At 48.1% G+C, this 21,547-nt stretch overlaps 1 protein-coding gene across 2 annotated transcripts; it reads left to right on the forward strand.

Annotated features, from left to right (window-relative positions):
• Positions 1 to 411: 411 nt before the first annotated feature.
• LOC106716295 (transcription factor GATA-5) lies at positions 412 to 21,356 on the forward strand. Of its 2 annotated transcripts, none has more exons than XM_045686336.1 (9): positions 412 to 3,346; positions 3,638 to 3,854; positions 13,906 to 14,048; positions 14,129 to 14,316; positions 14,798 to 14,858; positions 18,039 to 18,244; positions 18,896 to 19,060; positions 19,147 to 19,339; positions 20,208 to 21,356. In XM_045686336.1, the coding sequence occupies exons 1-9, from the start codon at positions 3,064 to 3,066 to the stop codon at positions 20,438 to 20,440; spliced, it is 1,689 nt and encodes a 562-aa protein (XP_045542292.1). In that variant the 5' UTR covers positions 412 to 3,063; the 3' UTR covers positions 20,441 to 21,356. The 2 variants fall into 2 exon arrangements, with proteins under 2 accessions (XP_045542292.1, XP_045542293.1); XM_045686337.1 differs by having other exon boundaries at positions 413 to 3,346; positions 18,039 to 18,205.
• Positions 21,357 to 21,547: the final 191 nt, after the last annotated feature.

The following is a 21,547-nucleotide window of genomic DNA, read 5'->3' on the forward strand; positions in this document are numbered from 1 at the left end:
TCTTATTCTTTGCAATCTATTACATACAAGTTCGAGAAGTTTGCATCTGTAGTAGGTATAATTTATTTGCATTCCGTTGCTCCGAAATTCCGTCGTCGTAAGTTATCCAGTTATTGGCAAATGAACATCAGCGTGCAGTCATCGAGTGGACAGCTACGCCTCCGCTAACAGACTCAAACTCTCGGCAGCGGCGAGCGAACATTTTAATCAGAGATAGAGCAATAGAACGTAACTTAATCTGATTAACTCGTTAGAATTGAATGGAGCGTGAGTTCGTAGCGCTGCGCGACGCGACACGGCGCGGCGGCGGCCTGCGGGGTAGGCGGGCGGCGGGCGACGGGGCTCGGCTGTGCGCTGATAACGCATGACCTCCGCTCCGCGCTTCGAAATATTAATATCTTATTTATTTAACCGCTCTCTGTCCGCCCCCCCGCGCATCCCCGCGCGTCCCCCCGCTGCCCTTCCTCGCCGCAGTCGGCCCAACTTACCAGTGGACTGTTTATCGATGGAATGGAAATGTTATTGTTTGATGTTTGCAACGAGGTTCGACCGACTCGGCGAGCGGCGCGGGCGCGGGCGACGGGCGGCGGGGCGCGGAGAGCAGAACGTACACTCGTTTACGCTCCGATTAATTAGCTCGTTACTCGTTATAGTTTTAGTTAGACTGCCTTATGTATATTGCTCATATACTCGCACACGTCAAACAAACGAAGGGTGTCGATTAGTACTGTCAACCTTCGATAAACACCCAATTAGACCCGAAGACATCGTTGTCAAGACATTATGCCGAATGTCCGTACGCACCGTTCAATCTACCGATACCGTTCCGCTACCGTCAGTCGGGTGTTGAACGGCGACCATTCCCGGCGACTTTAGTACAAAGACAGCGGAAGATGCAACAGTAGCACGAGGCGGCCGCAGTCGCGCACTAAGTAATAGTGTTACTGTCAACGCGAACTTTTATTGTAATTCCAGGGCAAAATTAAATTTAGTAAGGAGAGTATCAGGAAGTACGAAGTATATTTTAAGCCTGAAAAAAATAGAACTTTCTTCGTTTTTTAAAAAGCTTCGAAACAGTTAGTGCGACACGGCGCAGCGGTATCTAATGTATGGTCGAGCTGGAAAGGCGAGGTCCTGCTCCGCGCGTAATGTCGTGCACCGTGCCGACACCGCATCGGCATCTCGCATACATCGTGGCGCTGCCCGAGCGGCGCGCGGGGCGGCATGATCGGCGGGAGCTTACCGGCCCTGAGGCTCGCATTCCCGGAACACGAGTCATTAGCTATTTCCAAGGCTCGTCATTCGCCGCTACAATAGCCACAATCTTTTGCACTAGCTTTCTAGATAAAGGGTCGCAGGTGAGTAATGCGTTGTATGGGGGGAGCGGGCGCGGGGCGCGGCAGGTACACGTGACGTCATGCACTGCCACTCATCGCTTCGGTAATTAACGAGTTCGCCTATGAATGGCTGGAACACTGGAAGGCACCGGAAAATAGGCTCGTGCAAATAACAAGCTTCATACGCGTAACATGTTTGTGTACAACATTCACAGTTTAAGCAACAACAGAAGGTACTATATTTTCTATTGATAGTCTCACGCCATAGCATCGGTGTTTCCATGTGTGTGCGTGTATTTGTTACGTCCGATCAGTGAGATGTCGATCGGTCCCAAGACTAGTCCTCTTCCTCTTCCCACCTTTAGGAAAAGAAGAGGATTTAGTGTGGCAGGGCGAGCAAGGGGATGGGAAAGGGGATTCTTTTTTATGTCCAGTAAAAGTAAGTAACGCATCTGTTGTATAGCTCATTACAGATGCCCATGGGTAGCGGTCACTCTGCTATTTTAACGATACTAGTGATCAAGTAGCAGCTTGCTCGAATACCACCTAGGGTAAAAAAGCGGACCACAAAAACTAACCCGCTGGCCGTTTATCCTCGCGATGACAAAAGTTGGGAAATGTTTTGACTCCGCTAATCCAAACACACAAACGGATTAGGAAACACATGTCGGAGTTGTTACTCCGAGGCGAGTGGTGAGCCGGCGGGGAGACAGCGGGGCGGCGGCCGGGCTGCCTCAGTCTACGGCCGGGACGTCGTGCCGTGCGCGCCGCGGGGCGCCGCCGCATCTCCGCTAATGCGATAAAATTTATAGGTTCCCGGGAACGTGGCGACCGGCATGTGCGTGCGACATCTTTATGCGCTCTTCAAGGAAAACTTGTTAAAATTATAATCGCGAGGCCGCGCGCTCGCGCCCGCTGTGTTTTAACTTAAATTGTCGCCTCTCTGCCCTGCGCCCTCGACGACAGATTACATTTTTTTCTCACATTTTTAATAGCTATCTAAAAGTAGTTATCTTCGAACGCGTTTTTGTCACTAACTACGACATTTTCCTTTATTATCGAGGAGATCGTGATTTACTCATGCTAGAGATTTTAAAATAATTTTTCTCTATCTAAGGAAATGCATTTCGTCTCACGTTTATATAGCCGAGGAAATGGTCTGTGTCTGACCTTATTGGTATAATTTCGTTACATTCTGGGGGCTGTTGAAACCTTACCCTTATTTTGTAACTTCTTCTGAGAATCTCGTTCCAGCGGTGCTTGCGTGGAAACTCTACTCTCAAAGGTCGAACCTCATATCCCGCCGTTGCCTCAGCGAGTCTTAAGGTAGCGCACCCGGGGTTTACGATACGATGTGACAACGCCTTCACCCTTGTCCCAGACGAGCAGAGGCGACGCCTCCCTCCATTGCATGTCGGTTTAACCATCATAGCGTAATATAAGTACTAACTTATCATCTAACATGTGCCTTATTGACAGACGATTTATTGGCCATATTTAATATTCATCCATGGATGTTCGCTTAATACATAAGCATAACGACGTATTTACAAGATCGATCCGGGCCGGCCATAGGTGCAGCGGCGGGCGACGGGTGGCGGGCGGCAAGCGACGGGCAAGCGCCGGACAAGACAAAGGAGTATGTATAAATGGAGTATAATGTGATCGCGTCCCCTCGCCCGGACACGGGAGCCCATTGGTCGCCCGCCGAATAAAACTAGATCGGATGCGGCCGCACCGCGCACCGCGCCCCGCCACCCGCCACCCGTCGTCCGCCGCCCGCTGCGCCCCTCGACCCGCGCGCGGCGAGCAGCGGGCACGCTCAGCGCACCGTTGGCGCGCGAAGCGCCAGTGTACGCACGACCGTCGCGCGAGCAGCACGCCGCACCGTGCGGTACGTAGTGAACCAGTGAGCATGCTGCACGACGCCTGGCCCGGCGCCTGGCACCGCGCCGAAACCATCGAGTTGGACGCGCTCATCGCGGAGGTTAACAACAACTGCATGAAAGGTGAGTTTCCCATCGTGGCCGTGCTTGCACCGCACCACTTCAGACTCCATCGTTAAGTGAAGTATCCAATTAATACCTACGCTCTACGAATCTAACACCACACGATCGGGTCCACTTCTGGTCGTCCACCGTAGAGCGTAGAGCAAAGCGGCGACGGTCCATACGGCACGCGGCGAGCACTCGTCGCGCGCAGCGGAGCGTCGCCGGTGCGCGGGCGGCGGGCGACTGGAGCGGAGGGCCGCTCGCCGCGCCCCGTGCCCCGTTGCGACAACCAATGAGCGCGTGTTGCAGAGGGCGAGGCGGAGTGCGGCGACAGCCCGCCCCCGGCCGCCTGCTACCAGGAGCTGCGGCCGGCACACGCGCGCGACATGCAGGCCTACGCGCTGGACGAGCCGCTCTTCAAGGGCGAGTACGCGCGCGCGCGCAGCCCCGAGCGCAGCCCGCCGCGCTTGCACTACGAGCCCTACGCACCGCCGCCCGCCTACGGCCACGACCACCACGGTGACGGGTGAGTACCAACCCTGCGAGTGCAGGCCGATTCCCCTTACGCCCCGCGTTGAGGAGCGGAGGCTGTTTTTTAACTTGTACACAACGCATGTGGGCGCGTTGCGACCGCCGGTTGAGGTCGCGTTGTGCGCGGAACAAGACGCGACATCGCTAATCTGGTGCTATCAGCTGCGATTGCATTCATTGAAGCTCGTAGTACACAGTGCGCCCCCCGCCCGCGCACCCCGCACCACCGCGCCTTCTAACTACGATGCACTCTCCTCGTTGTGCCAAATGCTACGGCAATTATCGCATTATCAAATTATCACGTAACCGGACTTAGCTAGTCATATCTATGTATAAATCTAATAAGTACTATACTAAATCTTTTTCTTACTAATATTACAAATGTGAAAGTTTGGATGGATGGATGTTTGCTATTACGTAGCTATATCTAGAACAGCTAAAGGGATTTTGCTGAAATTCGGCATATCTAGATATATAAAATATTCTGGAAAAACACACAGAGTAATAAGGTTTTATCCGCGCTAAAGTAATCGCGGCTTACAGCCAGTAATTATTACTGAGTAATATACATATATATGTAAGTATGTTGTACTGCGACGGCCCTAACTATTTGAAATCTAGTATTTATCTATAATTCTATCTAAAAATCTATAGTCTAATAACGTTATGAAACGTTAACGTCTATGAAAATAAAAAGTGCATAAAGTTTAATTATCTTACTAATATTATAAATGCGAATGTTTGGATGGATGGATGTTTGTTTGAAGATACCTATTTCCGGAACGGCTGAACGGATCTTGATCAAATTTGGTACAGATGTAGATCATAGTCTGGAAGAACACATAGGCTACTTATTAAGGTTTTTTAATTCCGCGCGGACGGAGTCGCGGGCGACAACTAGTTTATAATTTTAAAAAATGTTTGAATAGGAATTATCTATATTGAATTTCTGCAAATGGACGACCACTAGTATATTGTTTATCGGCAGTTAATCAGTCTTTACCATGTACCTATATATTTGAAATGTATGTCTAAATTTTGAGACTTTTAACACATTAAGCAGTTTCTAAATCACAGCTTTTAGAGAGTTCGTGTTGCCGCACTAACTTAATCAACAAAGTAATAACTAGTACTTAAGTAATCTTACATCTTAGCACCTACTATAATACTAATATTATAAATACGAATGTTTAGAACAGCTGAACAGATCTCCATGAAATTTAGAACAGATGTAGAACATGGTCTGGAAGAAAATAAAGGCTACAGTAAGTTTTTTAAATCCGCGTGATTGCGAAAAAGCTAGTATTTACATGTATACGAACTCCGAAAGCAGTAAAACGATCGTGATGCTCGACCGATTTTGTCGCTGTGTGTCATTTGTTCCAACTTTAAAGTTAAGATATTAGTTGCCGTACTATGGTTCCAGTCTATTGAACAGCGAAAGTTCGCCGTAGGTACCTACCAACGTCGGCAGAACGCACTAGGTCGCCAAGTTAATATTCCTCCGAATACCTTAAAATATTGTATAACTATTAAAAGTTTATTTCCGATACATATTACAATAACGAAAAAAAAAACTTCAAATCTTTAATAAACCCAGTAAAAAGTAACGAAATATTACGTAACATTGTGTGTAATTTCTGCGGCCGTAACTTCCTGTCTGTTCCTTCCTTCTTGTCTGTTCCACGGCTAATTGTATTTTACGGCTGCTTCTACTGGTACTATTATTTATCTGAAATATATTTTATAGTATGAAAGGCATTTTTTATCTTTTGTATATAGAAATAGCGTCGCAAGTAACGTATGCAGTACGATTTTAATTTCTTTATCTGAAGGGTGAAGAGGTTACGATGTGAAAACCGCAGTAGAAAAACATGTTGTGCCGCCACTCCGCCGCTGACATTTATTTAGCATTTTTGGTACATAGCACTCATTAGATTGTAAAGTGTGAGGTGTCATTCGTTTTGTATCCATATCTTGAGTGTCATACGGGAACTGTCAATCTGGTATTTGATTTTTTAATGAACAAAATAGAATCTATCTTTATATATATAAAAGAAAGTCGTGTTAGTTACACTATTTATAACTCAAGAACGGCTGAATCGATTTGACTGAAAATTGGTGGGCAGGTAGCTTAGAACCAGGAAAAGGACATAGGATAATTTTTACCCCGTTTTCTATTTTTTTATTCCGCGCGGACTGAGTCGCGGGTAAAAGCTAGTTTTTAATTAACTAAACATTATCTTTATTTATTCGATTATTGAAACGTATTCGAGTTTTGTGGCGGGGTAACAATACTCTTTGTCCCGAGCTGTTTGTGCGGGCGAGTGAGGCGAGCAGGGAGCGTAACGTTAGTGCGACGCGGGTTATCCCGCTGCGGCGTGGTGCGATGTTTGCTCGCCATTAGCCATTAGTAATTAGGCTTTTGTTTGCACATTGTTACTGTAAACACAACACAACTCTCCCCCTTGCCCCCGAAGCACAAGGGCGCACCGGTACACCAAATTGGAAGATTTGACGAACTAACGATGCGCCGCACTTTAATACTATATCCTTACGGCCTATGTGACTTAGGCATGTATTCCTCTTTTTCATGAAAGCGAACCTGAACAGAAGTGATCCCAATTTTTATAAAAACTACACACCATTCGAGTCTAGATACATTAATTTCCGAGCACCACATCGTTACGGCAAATAATATATATACATATATAGTAAAAATATAAATAAACAAAGATTTTCCCTGTTTGTGGGATCTATCTTGGGATGAGCGCTTTATTGTAATAATGCAAACATTCAAGCGAAGCAAAATGAATTTAAGAATTTTAATCTACGTGTTCTGGATACGTGAACGATAACTTTCATCTGAATTCTGTAGTGTAGACCCGTAGTATCTGTTTAGGCCACTTTCGGCCACAAAATCTTGTGTAGAATATAGTTCCGGCCAAAAGTTCGACTGTCAAGAATCTTAATGTTCGTTAGTGAATGTTGAGCGTCATTGTTCTAAGCTGACATCAGCACACGGCTTGTGATCACAAGACTGTGTCGCGCTGCCAGCTGATGTCGCCGGGCGGAGCGGGTGACGGCGTGGCGCGGTAATTATGCCCAAAACAGAAAGCTAATGTTACATATTATATATACATTATAGTTAGGTGAGAATAATGTTTTGTCGAAAACATTTTTGGAATTCATGAGTTTTAGTGTTTATTTTCGAGTTTGATATGTTCATACCGAATTTCTACGCGTTCATAATCAGCATGGATCATAAATATACATAATATTATGTGTGCAGTACTAACATTAGCTTAAATATAATAATGCAGATAAAAACTAAAATACTTCCTCGTGGTATTTTAAAAATATAAGTTTTGTGGATTGGTGTGGTTGTGAGACGAGACCCGCGCACGCACACTGCGAACATGTGTACTCTTTCAGAGTGCCGGCGGGCGCGGGTGCTAGCGCGGGCGCGTGTAAATCAAAATGTATGCAGACGCCATTTGCGTTCACAGTGCTCCCGCGAGCTGCGCGTCTTCATGAGGCGGGCGCAGGCGCGGGTGGCGCGGGAGTTTCTAATGGCTCTGTCCGCCCGTATCGTTCACAGTGATATAGCGTCTGTTAGGCGACTACGCGTGTGGTTAAAACCATTTTGATTCACCCGCCGAAGCGTCGTCAATCGTCATGGATATCAATACTGAAGAATTTATATCTGCAGTACAACATCGCACTGCTATTTGGCAAAGCAAACATCTGCAACATTTAATAGTAATAAATCAGCGTATAATACATAAAATTCTCCAAAATTTTCTCTTCCTTTATTTAAATCGTGTGTGCCACACTTCATATATTGAAATTTCCATTTCAAGTATGAATTTTCCATTAATAAAAACAAATCTTCATCCATGTCTTCTAAATACGTAGCAAAGTTTGAGAACGACCTATCACATGTGCAATGACACTCGTAGCTCGATCGCCACTGTGAATACGCAGACGCCAAGACCCGAGCGCCCGCGCCCGCCACCGCACCCGCTAGTGCAGTCTGAATAGTACCTGTGAAGTGTAGCTGCGAGGCCAGCGTGTTACAAGATGTGTTTGGCAAATTATTACCGTAGAATTCCACTCCCGTGACACTTCTCTTGATACATAACGTCAAAGGAAGACAGGAAACATCAAAAAATTACATATATACTTGGCCATTAAGTACTACCTTTGATTAGCTGAGATTGTAGCGTGGCACAAGACACTCCCCATCCGCGTCTTTAACATTCCTTTTGCTAATCATTTTCAAACATTTGCCTCAATTTTACCACGTTTTCCGCAATTAATACAAACACATGCAACATTCATGCATACCACGGCATGTCCGCTGCCCGTTCCCCGGTGCCCCCTGTCCAAGGCCCTCTTTCCACATTCACTTTTTAAAAGTGAATGTGGAAGATAACAAAATTGCCGGATTATTTCCCGGAGGAGCTCAATTTCTTCTCGCTGAAAATATAATACGCGATACATAACTAAAAATTTATGTTAACACATTAAACAAATTACATAAAATAATAACACAACTTTCGGTAAAAATAACAAAGATTCGAGAATGTGAGACATAAAGAATAACACAAGGCAGCTAACAATGTAGGTACTATGAGGAAAACGTTGTTTGTTTTCGCTTGTCGCCGCCCGCGCCGCGGACATTACTTTTGTGTTATTACTTGCATTATAATTACGACAGGATCCAAAAGTCTGCGAAACTTGCTGCGAAATTTTCATTCATGATTAGATATAATTTAGATTATCATATGTATAGATTAAATACCGTGAGATGTGAGAAATATGTAAACATGCGAGCAACAGATAGTGCATGTCGCGATGTGTTGCAACCTGCGATAAGGCTACAGACGACAGACGCTCCCCGCACCCCTCGCCTCTCCGAGATCTTCCACTCATTGTCAACTCCCGAAACTCCACCGTCTCCACCGTCCTGAGTTCTGCCATCGTGAAAATTAGAGTTTCCAAAGTATGTGAAATATAACATAACCCGGCTGTGGCTCGCGCTGTTGAATATTTTTTCTCTCTGACCATAAAGACGAAGGAAATTGAGCGTTGCTTAAATTATATGCCCCGTTTTTAAGAGGGCCAAGAGCTGGGCCCGGTCCCGAATTTGTCAGTTTTTGCTATGTGGATCCGAACTCCATTAACCCACTGGATTAGATCACTAAATGTATCGCGTTTAAAGAATCTAATTGCTTCCCTTTCGTTTTCTCGAACATATAGCGAGAGAGGTAACGGTGTAAGTTTTGAATGAATTCTCAAAGAACGCTGTGAGACACGTGCCGTGCGGCGCTTCGGCGGCCGACACGGCGATATGACACGTATAGTGGACGCGGAACATGCGCATTGCACCTTTGGTTTGTGGTAATTATGAAGAGGATTCAATGTGTAGCAGTATCAGTGTGGGAGCGCGGTGCGTGGTCCGCGGCCCTGTGCTGCGCAACGCGGACGTGCCGCGCGACCGCTACGTGCCTCGCCATCGCCCCGCGCCCCGCGCCCCGCGCACCCCGCACCCCGCACCCCGCACCCCGCACCCCACACCCCGCACCCCGCCACGATAATGGATCAATTGTTTAATACTTTATTCATTAAGATGTTAATAATCTGTGCACCTTTGAAATATTTATTATATTGGCCATTGAGTAATGAGATGGTATCTGCTGCCATGTCTCAGTTTTGTAACTTGTGTACCTCATGCCAAGTTGAACCTATTCGGTAATTGTCGTCGTCAATGTGATATATCTACAGTATATTTTTAAATACATCATCTGTTGTTTATTCCGATCGTGAATGTCGCGGGGCAGCTCGGGGAGCGGTGCGGTGCGGTGCGGTGCGGTGCGGTGCAGGCGGCGGTCACTTGATGACTGTTTGTATTTACGACTAATTAACTTCCAATCATCGTGCAAACAGCATTTAACCAAATACCTTAGTAAAACTAAAATTATGTAATGTTTTGTATAGCAATGCCAGTAAGTTGTGCCGTTGTCCTGTTCGCTGTGTACTAGGGCTACCGACATTCAATATACGTAGGGGTCCTCCGGGATACAGTCTCAGACTGAAGGTCGGCGGCGAACAAGACGGTACCACGATCGACGTCAATTCGACCCATAACTCGTCGGACGACGGATTCGACTAGGCGGACGACAAAAACAAACTTATATTGGTGACTTGTTTCACATCTCTCATTTGACTTGAAGACATCGTCAAATCAGCGGCTGATTTGTGAGTTAGTTAACAGTGATCGGTCAGGCCTCCTCGCTCCTCGCTAGACATCCAATTATCGCAACTGTAACTCGGCATCGGTCGCCAGCGTTTCTTATCGTCCCGCGGCCGTGCACACACGCACACCGACAACTCGCGTCATCGACACCTCGCACAGTGCGCGGCAATAGCACACAGACCTCTCTGTCGTGTCGACGATACTTCCTTTCAAACTGTTTGTACATTTTTTGTACATATTCATTGTTTTGTACATTCGATTCAGTCAATAATCGTCGGGACGCGATACCCTGGAGCTGTTTTCTACCGATAGTAAATAAAAAGGGAAATGAGGGTACCGGGCGCTGCGCTAGGCGTGGACCCGCCCTCGACCAACTCAGTTAGGTAGGTACATTGTGAACGAGTGCCGCATACTTTGTCTGCATGACTACAGTATCGATTATATTTTCCCCTTTGAAATGTGGAGCATGTATGTGCGCCGCCAGTAATTCCGCTCAGGCTCGCCTCCCGCGATCTCGACAATAATTTATTACGAGGTGCTAATATGACAAGCAAACGGAGCCGGGGACGGGCCGCTCGCACAAACACAACCTTCGTCCTCGAACCTTTTTGTTGAATCGAAACGACGTAAAAACGGCGGTTTGTTTGCGCGCCGAAGAAAGTGGAGCTCGTTAATGCGATAAGTCGCGAAACGTGAGGGCGGCGGAGTGCGGGCCTGAGGGGGGGGGGGGTTGGGGCGCTCGGGGACGGTGAGCGGGGTTCGGCCTAGCGCCGGAACAAAGTAGCACCAGGTATCTGGAGTGAGTACTAGCAAGAGTTTCGATTTTCGATTCAGCAGGCGCTGTGATTAGATATTTTTTGCATCCTTAACGTTTTGGATGATCACATATTTTTGTAATTGCAATAAGAATATAGGTATGACGTGCTGATGCCGTGGCATGGTGCCGGATGTGTGCGAAGGAGGCGCGGCGGGTGCGGCGGGCGCGGCGGGCGCGGGCGTGGGAGCTCGTCACAGGACACCGGCGCACTCGTGCAGCTATAGTCACCGTTTAAGCCGTTTTTATTCATTACTTCTTTATATAGTTGCGATACACTGATGTACTTAGGATAATAAACACTATACTTAATATCGAAAAGTCATCAGCAAGTAATTTGCTTAAAATTAAGAAAAGAAATATACATGGAAAACAGCCTGCTTTGCTCCAACAGCTATGAGAAGTAGCGGCATGACGTTGCGCTTGGCGCGCGATAACTGCCCGCGTTTCTCCGCCGCCTTCCGCGACATGCACGACGACGTATAATATAACAAGTGAACACACGACAAATAAACATCTGAGCACTTAACGTGCGCTCGCAGTTCTTGTTCATGTATATAAGTAGGGCGCGGGGCCGACGGAAACACTATGATCTGGATGACATCGCGGTCGTAATTGTGACGTGTTTTCAAAAGATTGTGCTAGTGTATGGCTGCGGCGGGGATGCGGTGCAGCTGCGGTGGCGCTCGCTCGTTATCACCGGCTTATCCGCTAGCTCTAATCTTTCTCTCATTCATAAACGCTATCGCGCATGCCGGTTATCACATTCGGCTCGTAGTAGTAGTAAACTGATACGCGTCGTTGGCCGGTTGTAAGCCGCACACATTTTGCTCCAGCGTTTTCGCCCTGCCGTCTCTGTGCGCACACTTTAAGATGTCTAGCTTGTTTCACCTCCTTTTGCGAGGCTCACTGCTTACAAGAAATCTTGAATTGATTCAGGTTTATGCGGGGCGGTGTGTAGACGCGGGAGGGGCGCGGGCAGGTGCGGCGCTAGGTGTTTGTCACTTTTTCTGGCGGCAGACTCTAACTCGTCGTTTTACACGTCTCGAGGGTCCTCGGATCGTTTTCAAATTTGTTCGTGTTTTTTGTCCACTCGAGTGACGGCTTAAGTGTTTCGAGTGGTGTGTTTACGTAGGGCCCGGGGATCCTGGAGCGGGACCGAGTTGTGCAAACAGCGCCGGATCGCGCGGTCGCGGTCGAGCCCGATTATGTCCGCCTTTGTTTTTGTAGCACGGGCCTTTAACGTCCAGGGCGGGCGAGCGTGACACGTGCGGGCAGTCGCACGTGCGCGCCCGCGTGTTCGTGTGTCCGTGCGCCCACCCCGCGTGACGCGTGGTCGGCCCGCGTGCTATGCTCGTTTTGAAGTCGACATGACACATTTATAAGAATCTCTGTGTCTGTATAGTTCATATATATATATATATATATATATATATATATATATATATATATGTATTATGTACATACTCGTATACTGTTTGCATTTTTTTCATGGCACAATGTGACAAACCAGCAAGCGGTTACATGAAGTGTCTAAAGTACGTAAGTAAGTAAGACGAATGCAGTGTTTTGCCTAACTTTATGGATAGAGGTGCCAATATTCTGAAAAGGGATAATTACCTTTTCTATACAAGTCAATCGAGTTCCCTCTCCTATATGTTCCATATTAGAAAAAGATGGAAAAAGGTGGATTACTAGAATTTGGCCAGACTTTTTGGTCTGGACTTGATGAAACCGTTCGTATTATTGTATTACGCCAGAAATAAATGTTATAATTGGTTTTTCGTTATCAGCAACGCACACATCAGGTGTAAGAAATATATATGTATACGTATTCTCTAGATATTACATACAAACACTACAATTTTATTCAAATGTATAAATTCTTGATTCTTAGATTCGCTGCGCCGGACACTAACCGTCGACCTTTTTATTTCTCTAGTACGAGTAAGAAACGAGTCTCGAGCGGACCTCTGAAAACATTATTGAAACTTCGTTCAGTTTACGATCGGTTAGGCTTTTCACCGCGGCCGCGACCCGCCATTGTTCTAGCCAGCTGCCCCCCGCCGCCCCCCACTGCCCCCCACCGCCCCCCACTGCACGCACCAACCTGACCTAATAAACCTTTCCGCACCGTTATGCCATTAGACGCGCAGGCGCGGGCGGGTGCGGGTGCGGGGTGGAGGGCGCGGGCGCGGGGCGGGGGCACTGCGCCGTTGTTATGCAACTACAGTTTACTGGTACTGAACACCTACATACATACGAGTACACCGATTTCCTACGCATGCGCACTACATGATTATGTACTTACTACAACCTTGCTAAGGGTAAAACTTTAAAATAATTATGTGTTCTTGGACAGGATTTATAAACTTTATTTAGATTTATGTAATAAATATCATCATAGAATATTTGTTAGTAGGTATCTATTAGTATCTATTAGGTGTACCGAATAGGTAGGTATTGAGAATACCGACGAAATTTGGAAGTGAGGCGTGACGTGTACCTACATACAGAAGTGATGGCCATTCGTCAGTAACGTCTGTTAATTACCGATGTCCTCATAACATGTTAGGTAATATTGAAGGCGCGGAAGCTGCGGCGCCGTGTAGGGCGCCGGTGTCGGGTGGCCTTTCCACGAACTGCGCCCGGCGGCGGCGAGCGAGCCGTCCTCGACCGGACGAGCGTTGCAAGATGACGGAATGCTTACTCGTACTATAAAATGCAATCAAGTATATTATATATAAATGAATGAATAAACTGTTAGGAATCGCCCTTCGCTACGGCATGGTCGGGTCGCAGGGGAATGGACGATGACGCTAAGCTAGAACTAGAGACTACTAGGTATCTGGTTCGGCGATATTTACTATAAACGGCCTAGCACATGTTTTCATAGGCTAAGCTGGTGATGGCTATATGTTGTGATCTTGATGTCTTTCTGAATGTGTCTGCGTGTGTTTGTGTGTGCAGGTCGGGCACGAGCGGCGGAGCGGGGGCGAGCGCGGGCGGTGGCGCTGGCGCGGTGTACGCGCGATGCGGGTACACCGCCGGTTCGCCCTACTTCGGCAACGGTGCAGACTTGCCTCAGGCCCAGATGTGGACCTCAAGCGCGGGTACATTTACTGCTTTTCATAGAGCACGCGAGGCACTCGTACGACGTATTGCAATTAATCTTTATCGGTTGTCGCTTCAGGTGGGTCGCCAAACTACAGCAGCGGCGTGTTGGAGGAGTACGAGCAAACTGAGAGCGAGGGCGGTGGCGGAAACGCGGGCGGAGGTGCGGGGGGCGCGCTGCCCGCCTTCAGCGCCCGCTTCGGCGGCGCCTTCGTGCACCGGCAGCCTGCGTACGCGCCGCAGCCGCTGGCCGGCTACCCGCACCAGGTGAGTGCGCACTGCACGACGTCACGGACTCCGAGCGCGGCCGAATTTCACACACCGTAACCTTTAACAGTGTATGATCTCGACAAACAACACTATTGACAAATACGTGAGCTGGACTATCCTTAACTGTCCTTTTTTTACAAAGAAACGAATGGATTGAAATAGGAATTTCCTTTTTTTGTGTTTTTACCTCAACCTCTGCAATTCATTATTTATCACCATTTATAGGTGATAAACCCATAGGTCTAAGTCATTTTTGGCATGCATGTGGAATTAAGTGACACGTGGGAAGATGGAATTATTCCTTTTTAGATGCGTGAAAAGTAGCTTTTCTAGTGTTCTCTTTACGACGATAACGCATGAAGTCATGCGTTATTGTCACTTAGTGCGCTAAACGCTTAGTGCGGCCCCGTGCTGCTTCGTCAGCCAGAAGCAGAACGCGGGGCAACACTGACGGCACTGAGGAAATTGCTTGTTGCAGGAGGCGTGGGCGCTGGACGCGCGCCGACCGCAGCTGTCAGCCGCCGCCAGCCTCAGCGCCAGTAAGTACGCCGTTGCCGTAACACTGATACACTCACACACCGGCACAATGACACACCAGTGGAACCCGGACCGAAATTTACAATGCAGCAATGACACTATACCTAATACAAAAAAGAGACACATGGTTGCATTGCTGAAGGCACCACAAAGATGGCTAATATTTTTAAATGTTCCTTGTGATTTCTATATGATAGGCATATGTTACATTCTTTGTATTTTATATTTTTCTTGTATTGTATTTACTTGTGTACGAAGACGACGGCTGATACTCCCGCATGTCATTACGAAACCCGGCAGGCGCAGCCGGGGGGGGGGTGCAGGGGGGGAGGTAGTCAACATATAAGTAGGTACCGCGCCGGGTCGCGGCGTCTTGCGCTTTGCACTTCCGGCTAGCAGTGCGCAGTGCGTAGTGCGGCGAGCACGTGCGTGCATTTCACGCTACATACGCTCATAGTTTCGCCACATTGATACATATTGTATGCGTCTATCCGTTGGTTGCTGAGACCAAATTCTCTGTAGGTATAAAACATATTGTCATCTCTGTCATTATTTTTGACAAAACAGAGATAACAATATGTTTTAAACGGGAATTTTGGTTTGAGAAATCCACGGTATAATGCTTAAGAAAAAAAAAAAACACGATTACGCGCAATTTGTCGGTAAAACTCCTCAAGACGGGATCACAGGTCGGCGTTTTTCCAAGAGGAGATCGGGGCGTCGCGAGGGCGCGGAGCGGGCACACTTTTTCAAAGGCACTTAACCTTCATCTATCTTCGAGGGGCTCTGCGCCTCGGCTCTCCATTAAATAATTAATAGTCTGCTACAAAAAGTCAAGTGTTAAGTGTAGTCAACGGTTTATAATCATAGACTAGGTGTCGTCACTGGGTTTTTATTATGTGTAGATAGGACTACGGGACAACGAAACTGCTTTAAGATTAATAAAACTTCATGAAGAATTCGGCCCAGAAGTATAATATGTAACTATGATCTAGCTGGATACAGTAATTATATCGTGACAAACGGTCGGCGTATACTGCGTCAGTATTCACGAAACAAGTGTGCTGCGTTCCGATGCTTTTAGGTCGGTACCGCCCTCGTAGTCTTGTACGAGTATATACAGTTTATACCCCATGTACTTCGCATTTGTTTCGGAATTACAATTGAATTAATGTAAATTTATTTGCGTCGTTTCGCAAGAGTGCGTTTAATAAATTTATCATCGCTGACAAAGTTGAATTAATGTAGATACCGGTTGGAAGACTGGCACAGCGCGAGCGGCAACACGCCTATCGGATAATTAGCTGCTGTTACTCGTACATATATATTCAAATGAGGCCGTGTCGAGACGTCGTTCGTTACGTGTCCACATTTTTGAGGGAATACGACGAATGTGTTAGACAAAACCAACGCTAAGTGCGACGCGCCCTTCTCCTATTATTGTTGACTTCGAGACGCCTTTTCTGAATTAATTACCTCTCTACTGTAGAGGCTTTTGAAGAGGAGCGTTTGCGATGAGCGGGGATGACCTCAACGGCGGCACGCTCACGATATGAAAGCGTTTAGCATAATCATAGTAAACATATTGGCAATTGGAAGAATTTATGAAAACACGAGACACGAGATATCGTTTTAAACTTGTCGAGATCACGGAGCGTGTTGATCGGTAAATGCATAAGGAGAGCGGCGGGGCGGCGGGGCGGCACAAGCCTTCCGTCCCGAGGGATTCATACCGGGATCGGTTGGATCGCGATTAGATTTTCGCACCAGTCAACAGTCGACACTACAACCAAATTTACGCTCGAGACGTAATGTGTGGTAGATGGGGCGCGGGGAGGGCGCGGGGAGGCCGCGGGGAGGGCGCGGCCGGACGCGCTGTTTGTGCAGGTCCCGACAAAAAAACCAAACGTCGCCTCTCCAAATGAAGTCATTCCTTTTAAGTGCATTAAAATGTCATTCCGTTTATGTCGTGTTGTCGGATAAGGCACGTGCCGCGTCCGGCTGGCCGATGACGTCACGTACTCACACACGCACACGCCTTACTCTAGTACCTGAAAATAAATTTTTTGCGCATACATATTATGGACTAATTAAATAATTTTTAATTCTTTCTTTGGACAATAAGTAATACGATTTAAAAATGGGAGGAACGTGACTATTCACCATAAAATAATGACATCGTGTGCGTTTGTGCAAGGAGATTAACATATTGACAATACGGTTTATTTACAATGATTGTACATCAATGGTTGGTGTCTCAAACACACCAACAAACACGTGGGCCGATGGCCGCCGGCGCCGGTCTGCGTTATTAGCGACGAGTGCTCCCTGCGCCGCACAGCGCTGCGTGTGAGCCGAGCCAGGCTGCGCTGGCGCACGCACATTATCCGCGCCATTAGCGATGTCCCGGTCCGATAACGGTCGCCTATTCGGCCACTATCTGTTGTAGCAAACACATGCTGCACTGCCGCTATTGAATTTCATCCCCGACCGCCGCCAGTCGATTTAGATTGCGATGACGTGGTCCATCAACAACGAGACCACGCGCTTGCCATGCCGCCGTCCTGCCGGCACGCCGCCCCGTCTGCTCACTTTACCAGCTTTCTGAATACTACTTACCAAGTATTAAATGATATCAACGACGCGAAAAGACATGTGTTTGTGCGCCGCTTCCGTGTGCGGGCGCACGTGCGCGCGACGCCCCGCTGCACACTCAGCACTCTTACGTGATACAATGCGGTCCATTGCCAAGGTTGTTCGTTGTTTTCGCTCTGTACAGAGATCGCGCGACGCGTCATCTGACATTGATTAGCTGTAAACAATCGCATCGGGCCGGGCGAAGGTCGCCGCGTCACTCGTTCGGAGTTCACGCTTGCGGTGGGTCTGCGAGTGCGGACTCATCGTACTCCGCACGCAGCACGCCGATGTGAGAACATACGCTCCTTTTATAATCCTTTGTCAAAAATAGGGCGCGTGTATTCTCTACGGTCGAGAGCAGAAACTAGTATAGTAGGTATTCCAGTACGAGTTCCAATGATGATGGAAGTCGCCTGAACGATTGTCGGTGTGTTATATGAATGTGGCGCCAATGGCAGTGCCGGGGGTCGGAATGACATGCGGAGTATCAGCCGAGCGGTCGGCGGTCGGGGCCGGCGCTCACGCGGCGGTGATGTGTTGCGCAGTCGAGATGGCGGAGTTTTTCACGATCGGGCGCGAGTGCGTCAACTGCGGTGCCATTCACACGCCGCTGTGGCGGCGCGACGGCACCGGCCACTACCTCTGCAACGCGTGCGGCCTCTACAACAAGATGAACGGCATGAACCGTCCGCTGAAGCAGCCCCGGCGGCTGGTACGTCAGCGGCACGCGGCCGCCCCGCCCGCGCCCGACGTACGCAGCCCACGTCTGACTAACCCGCCCCGCGTCCCCGCCCCGCCCGCACGCCTCGCCCGCCCCGCACGCCCAGATATCCGCGCCCGACGTAGTTACGCTTGTGTTGGTTGCAGTGGCCGCGGAGGGGGCCCCGCCGGGCGCGGATCTCTACAAGGGCTTCCTCCTTCAGGGCTATAGCGGCGTGGCGCCGCTCGCGCTGCCGCCCGCGCCCGCCGCGCCGCTCGCCGCCTCCACCCCTCCCGACTACAAACAGAAGAAAGGGGTACGTGGCCCCCCTTCCCCTCCCCATCCCCCCTGCCTAATCCCGTCTCACCCCGCCCTCCGCTCGCTAACTCTCATCGTTCCCGTGCTAACTTTACCGACTCTCTAATGCATGCAACTGAGTCAACGGTGTCATTGTCGCTATCACTAACTGCATGCCGCCTTAAGTAAACGGTCACTCGTGACCTCGACATGACTCGTTGACGCAGCCTCCATTGCCGGCCAAACGGCTTCGCTTACGCAGACCGAGGGACGACCCCATGCACTGGTATCAATTATTTTTGCTCGATAATTGACAAAATAGGAAACGAGTCGTGGGCGTCGACACTCGGTTTAGTAACTATTGCGGCCGCGGCTGTGACTAAGACGCCTGGTGTGCGTGTGCAGATGGGCAGCAAGCGGCCCGGACTGACGTGTAGCAACTGCGGCACCTCCACCACGTCACTGTGGCGGCGCAACGTGCACGGCGAGACCGTGTGCAACGCGTGCGGCCTCTACTACAAGCTGCACGGCATCAATCGCCCACTCGCCATGAAGAAGGACTCCATACAGGTACGCTCCACTCTCTAAAAATGTGTATATAATGTAGTGTCAGCTTTTTGCTAAAGTCTTGTCATGACATTTTGGGATATTTTCAGACGAGGAAGCGAAAACCAAAGAATTCTATGAAGGGGGAAAGGAATCTCAGTAAAAGCAATTCGCACGGTACGCACGGTGCGCATAGCACGCACGGCGCACACGCCACGCACGGCACGCACGGCGCACACGGCGCGCACACGCCGCATGCCGCCTCCAACGCGGTGCCCTCTACTGTCAAACTAGAGAACATGTGTAAGTGTCCCTCTAAGCCAGTTTTTCTCAAAGTGGGCGATAAGTGGGTGGGAGCTTGGAGGCGTTTGAAACCTAGAGGGGGGCGTTCAGGGGCCCAGAAAAAATCGGGTGTGTTGATGTGGGTTAGAGGGGCGATGTATAATTTGTAATTTCATTTACTTTATTACATATATTTTAAATTTCACTAAAATTAAAACCCGCCTACTACACAATTATCAAAAACGAATAATTAGTTTATGTTTCTACCCTGTATGATGTTATAAACACTTAAAATACTTAACATAGATTTCGTAGAGTTCATAGCCCGCACAATGTACACAATCAAGTTGTAACAAGTTTCTGCTAAAGTTGTTTCTGAAAAAGGAACATGATCGATGATAGTTAAAAAATTAGAGCAATTTTACCTTAATTACAATTGCACCAGAAATTATTTCAACTCACTGGTAAAAATTTCTATTTTAAAATGACAAACAGATAGAAACAAACAAAAACAAAATGATAGAAATATTAGAAACGACTAATATAACTAAATTAAAGTAATGAAATTATGTTTTTTTTTTTAGTTTTAGGGGTGTATAAAAATGGGGGCGCTGAAAAATAATTGATTTTCAAAGGGGGCGGTAAAAGAAATAAGTTTGATGATAATCACTGCTCTAGGCTATGGTACCGCGAGTACTCACGGTACTCGTGGTACCACAGCCAGTAGTAATATCAATACTTCTAAAGTGCCCTTCGTCCCACCATCATCATTTTAGACCAGAGGCAGATCGATTGGTCATTTAATTGTAATAAACCTTACGGTTTGCTTTGCTACAGATCACACAATATTTTGACATCTAAAGTAATCGTAAAACGTTATTGTTTCTAGTGGAGAACGGTCCGGGCGTCATCAGCGTGGGCAACGCGGAGAGCCGCGCGGCGCTAGCACTCGGATACTACGTGCAGCACGCCATCAAACTGGACGAGCCGCCGCCCGCGCACGCCCACTCCGCACACGCCGCCCACGTCGCGCACGCCGCCCACGCCGCGCACATGTACGAGGAGGAGTACCGGCGAGCCGAGAGCGGCGAGCGCAGCGCCGCCGTATCGCTGGCCAGCTGAATCACTCGCGTCGCCGCCCGGCTGGGTGCACGCCGCTGGGTGCACGGCGCTGGGTGCACGGCGCTGGGTACACGCCGCCGGGTGCACGCCGCTGGGTGCACGCCGCTGGGTGCACGCCGCTGGGTACACGCCGCCGGGTGCACGCCGCCCAGCGGTCGGTTTTATCGAGACATGAGCTATAGTGAATATTTTTATGTTATTTATGTAGTCCCTAGTACAATTGTACCAAAAATTTGTCTATGAGCGTGCACGCGCAGGGTCGCCGTGTCTTCGATGCGGCGCCAGTCGACAATCAGCTGTTACCAAAAGCCGGCGCGGGCACTCGCTCCCACACATTCCTATGTCGTGCTCGGCTCGGCGCGTACACTTAAGATATATGTTAATAATAATATTAGCGAGAAGGCTGTTCGTTGATAATAAATTTTATTGATATTATTTAGTAAGTAATGAAACGCTAGTTAACTCCATGACTTCGAAAACATTCCACGAATTTATATGTGTGTTAGTTCGTGAAGAGCCCAGCCCGCCGTCTACCCCGCACCGGCCCGCACCGCCCGGCACCGCTCCGCCACCGCCGCCTATCTATTTATAAGGTTTATTAATAAACGATAAAAGTGAATGTGCTATAATAATGCATTCAATTATATATGTACAAAGGCCTCGGCTGGCGGTATTCTCTAAAGCCTCCTCTGTATGAAAAGCAGAAATAATAACCAATAGAAAGCCGCTTTTTAAAGCAATTTTTTCGTAAAAAAGGTCAATTGATGTAAAAATAGCGCGTTTAATATTAAAATCAATGCGAAGAAATTTAAGTTATTGACGAGGTGCAAGGCAAGGCAAGTGTTTCTGTAACACCGCGCACGAACGCGACTGTACCTGGGTATATTTTATATTTGATTTTGTGCACTGATTGTGTTGTGTTGTGTAATATAACAAGTGCGCCACATAATATATCATATAATGTGGGGTGCGGGGCGCGGAGGGTTGGGGGGGGGGCAGCCCCGCTCATAGATCTGAATCCTCTCTGTTTGAAGCCGAATTGAGTCTTGTGTCGTGACGAGATACAATGTATCTAAGTAATAAGAGTAGATAATATTTTTGCATATT

The sequence above is a fragment of the Papilio machaon genome, chromosome 3 (assembly GCF_912999745.1).
Source record: "Papilio machaon chromosome 3, ilPapMach1.1, whole genome shotgun sequence".
Classification (NCBI taxonomy): Eukaryota; Metazoa; Arthropoda; class Insecta; order Lepidoptera; family Papilionidae; genus Papilio; species Papilio machaon.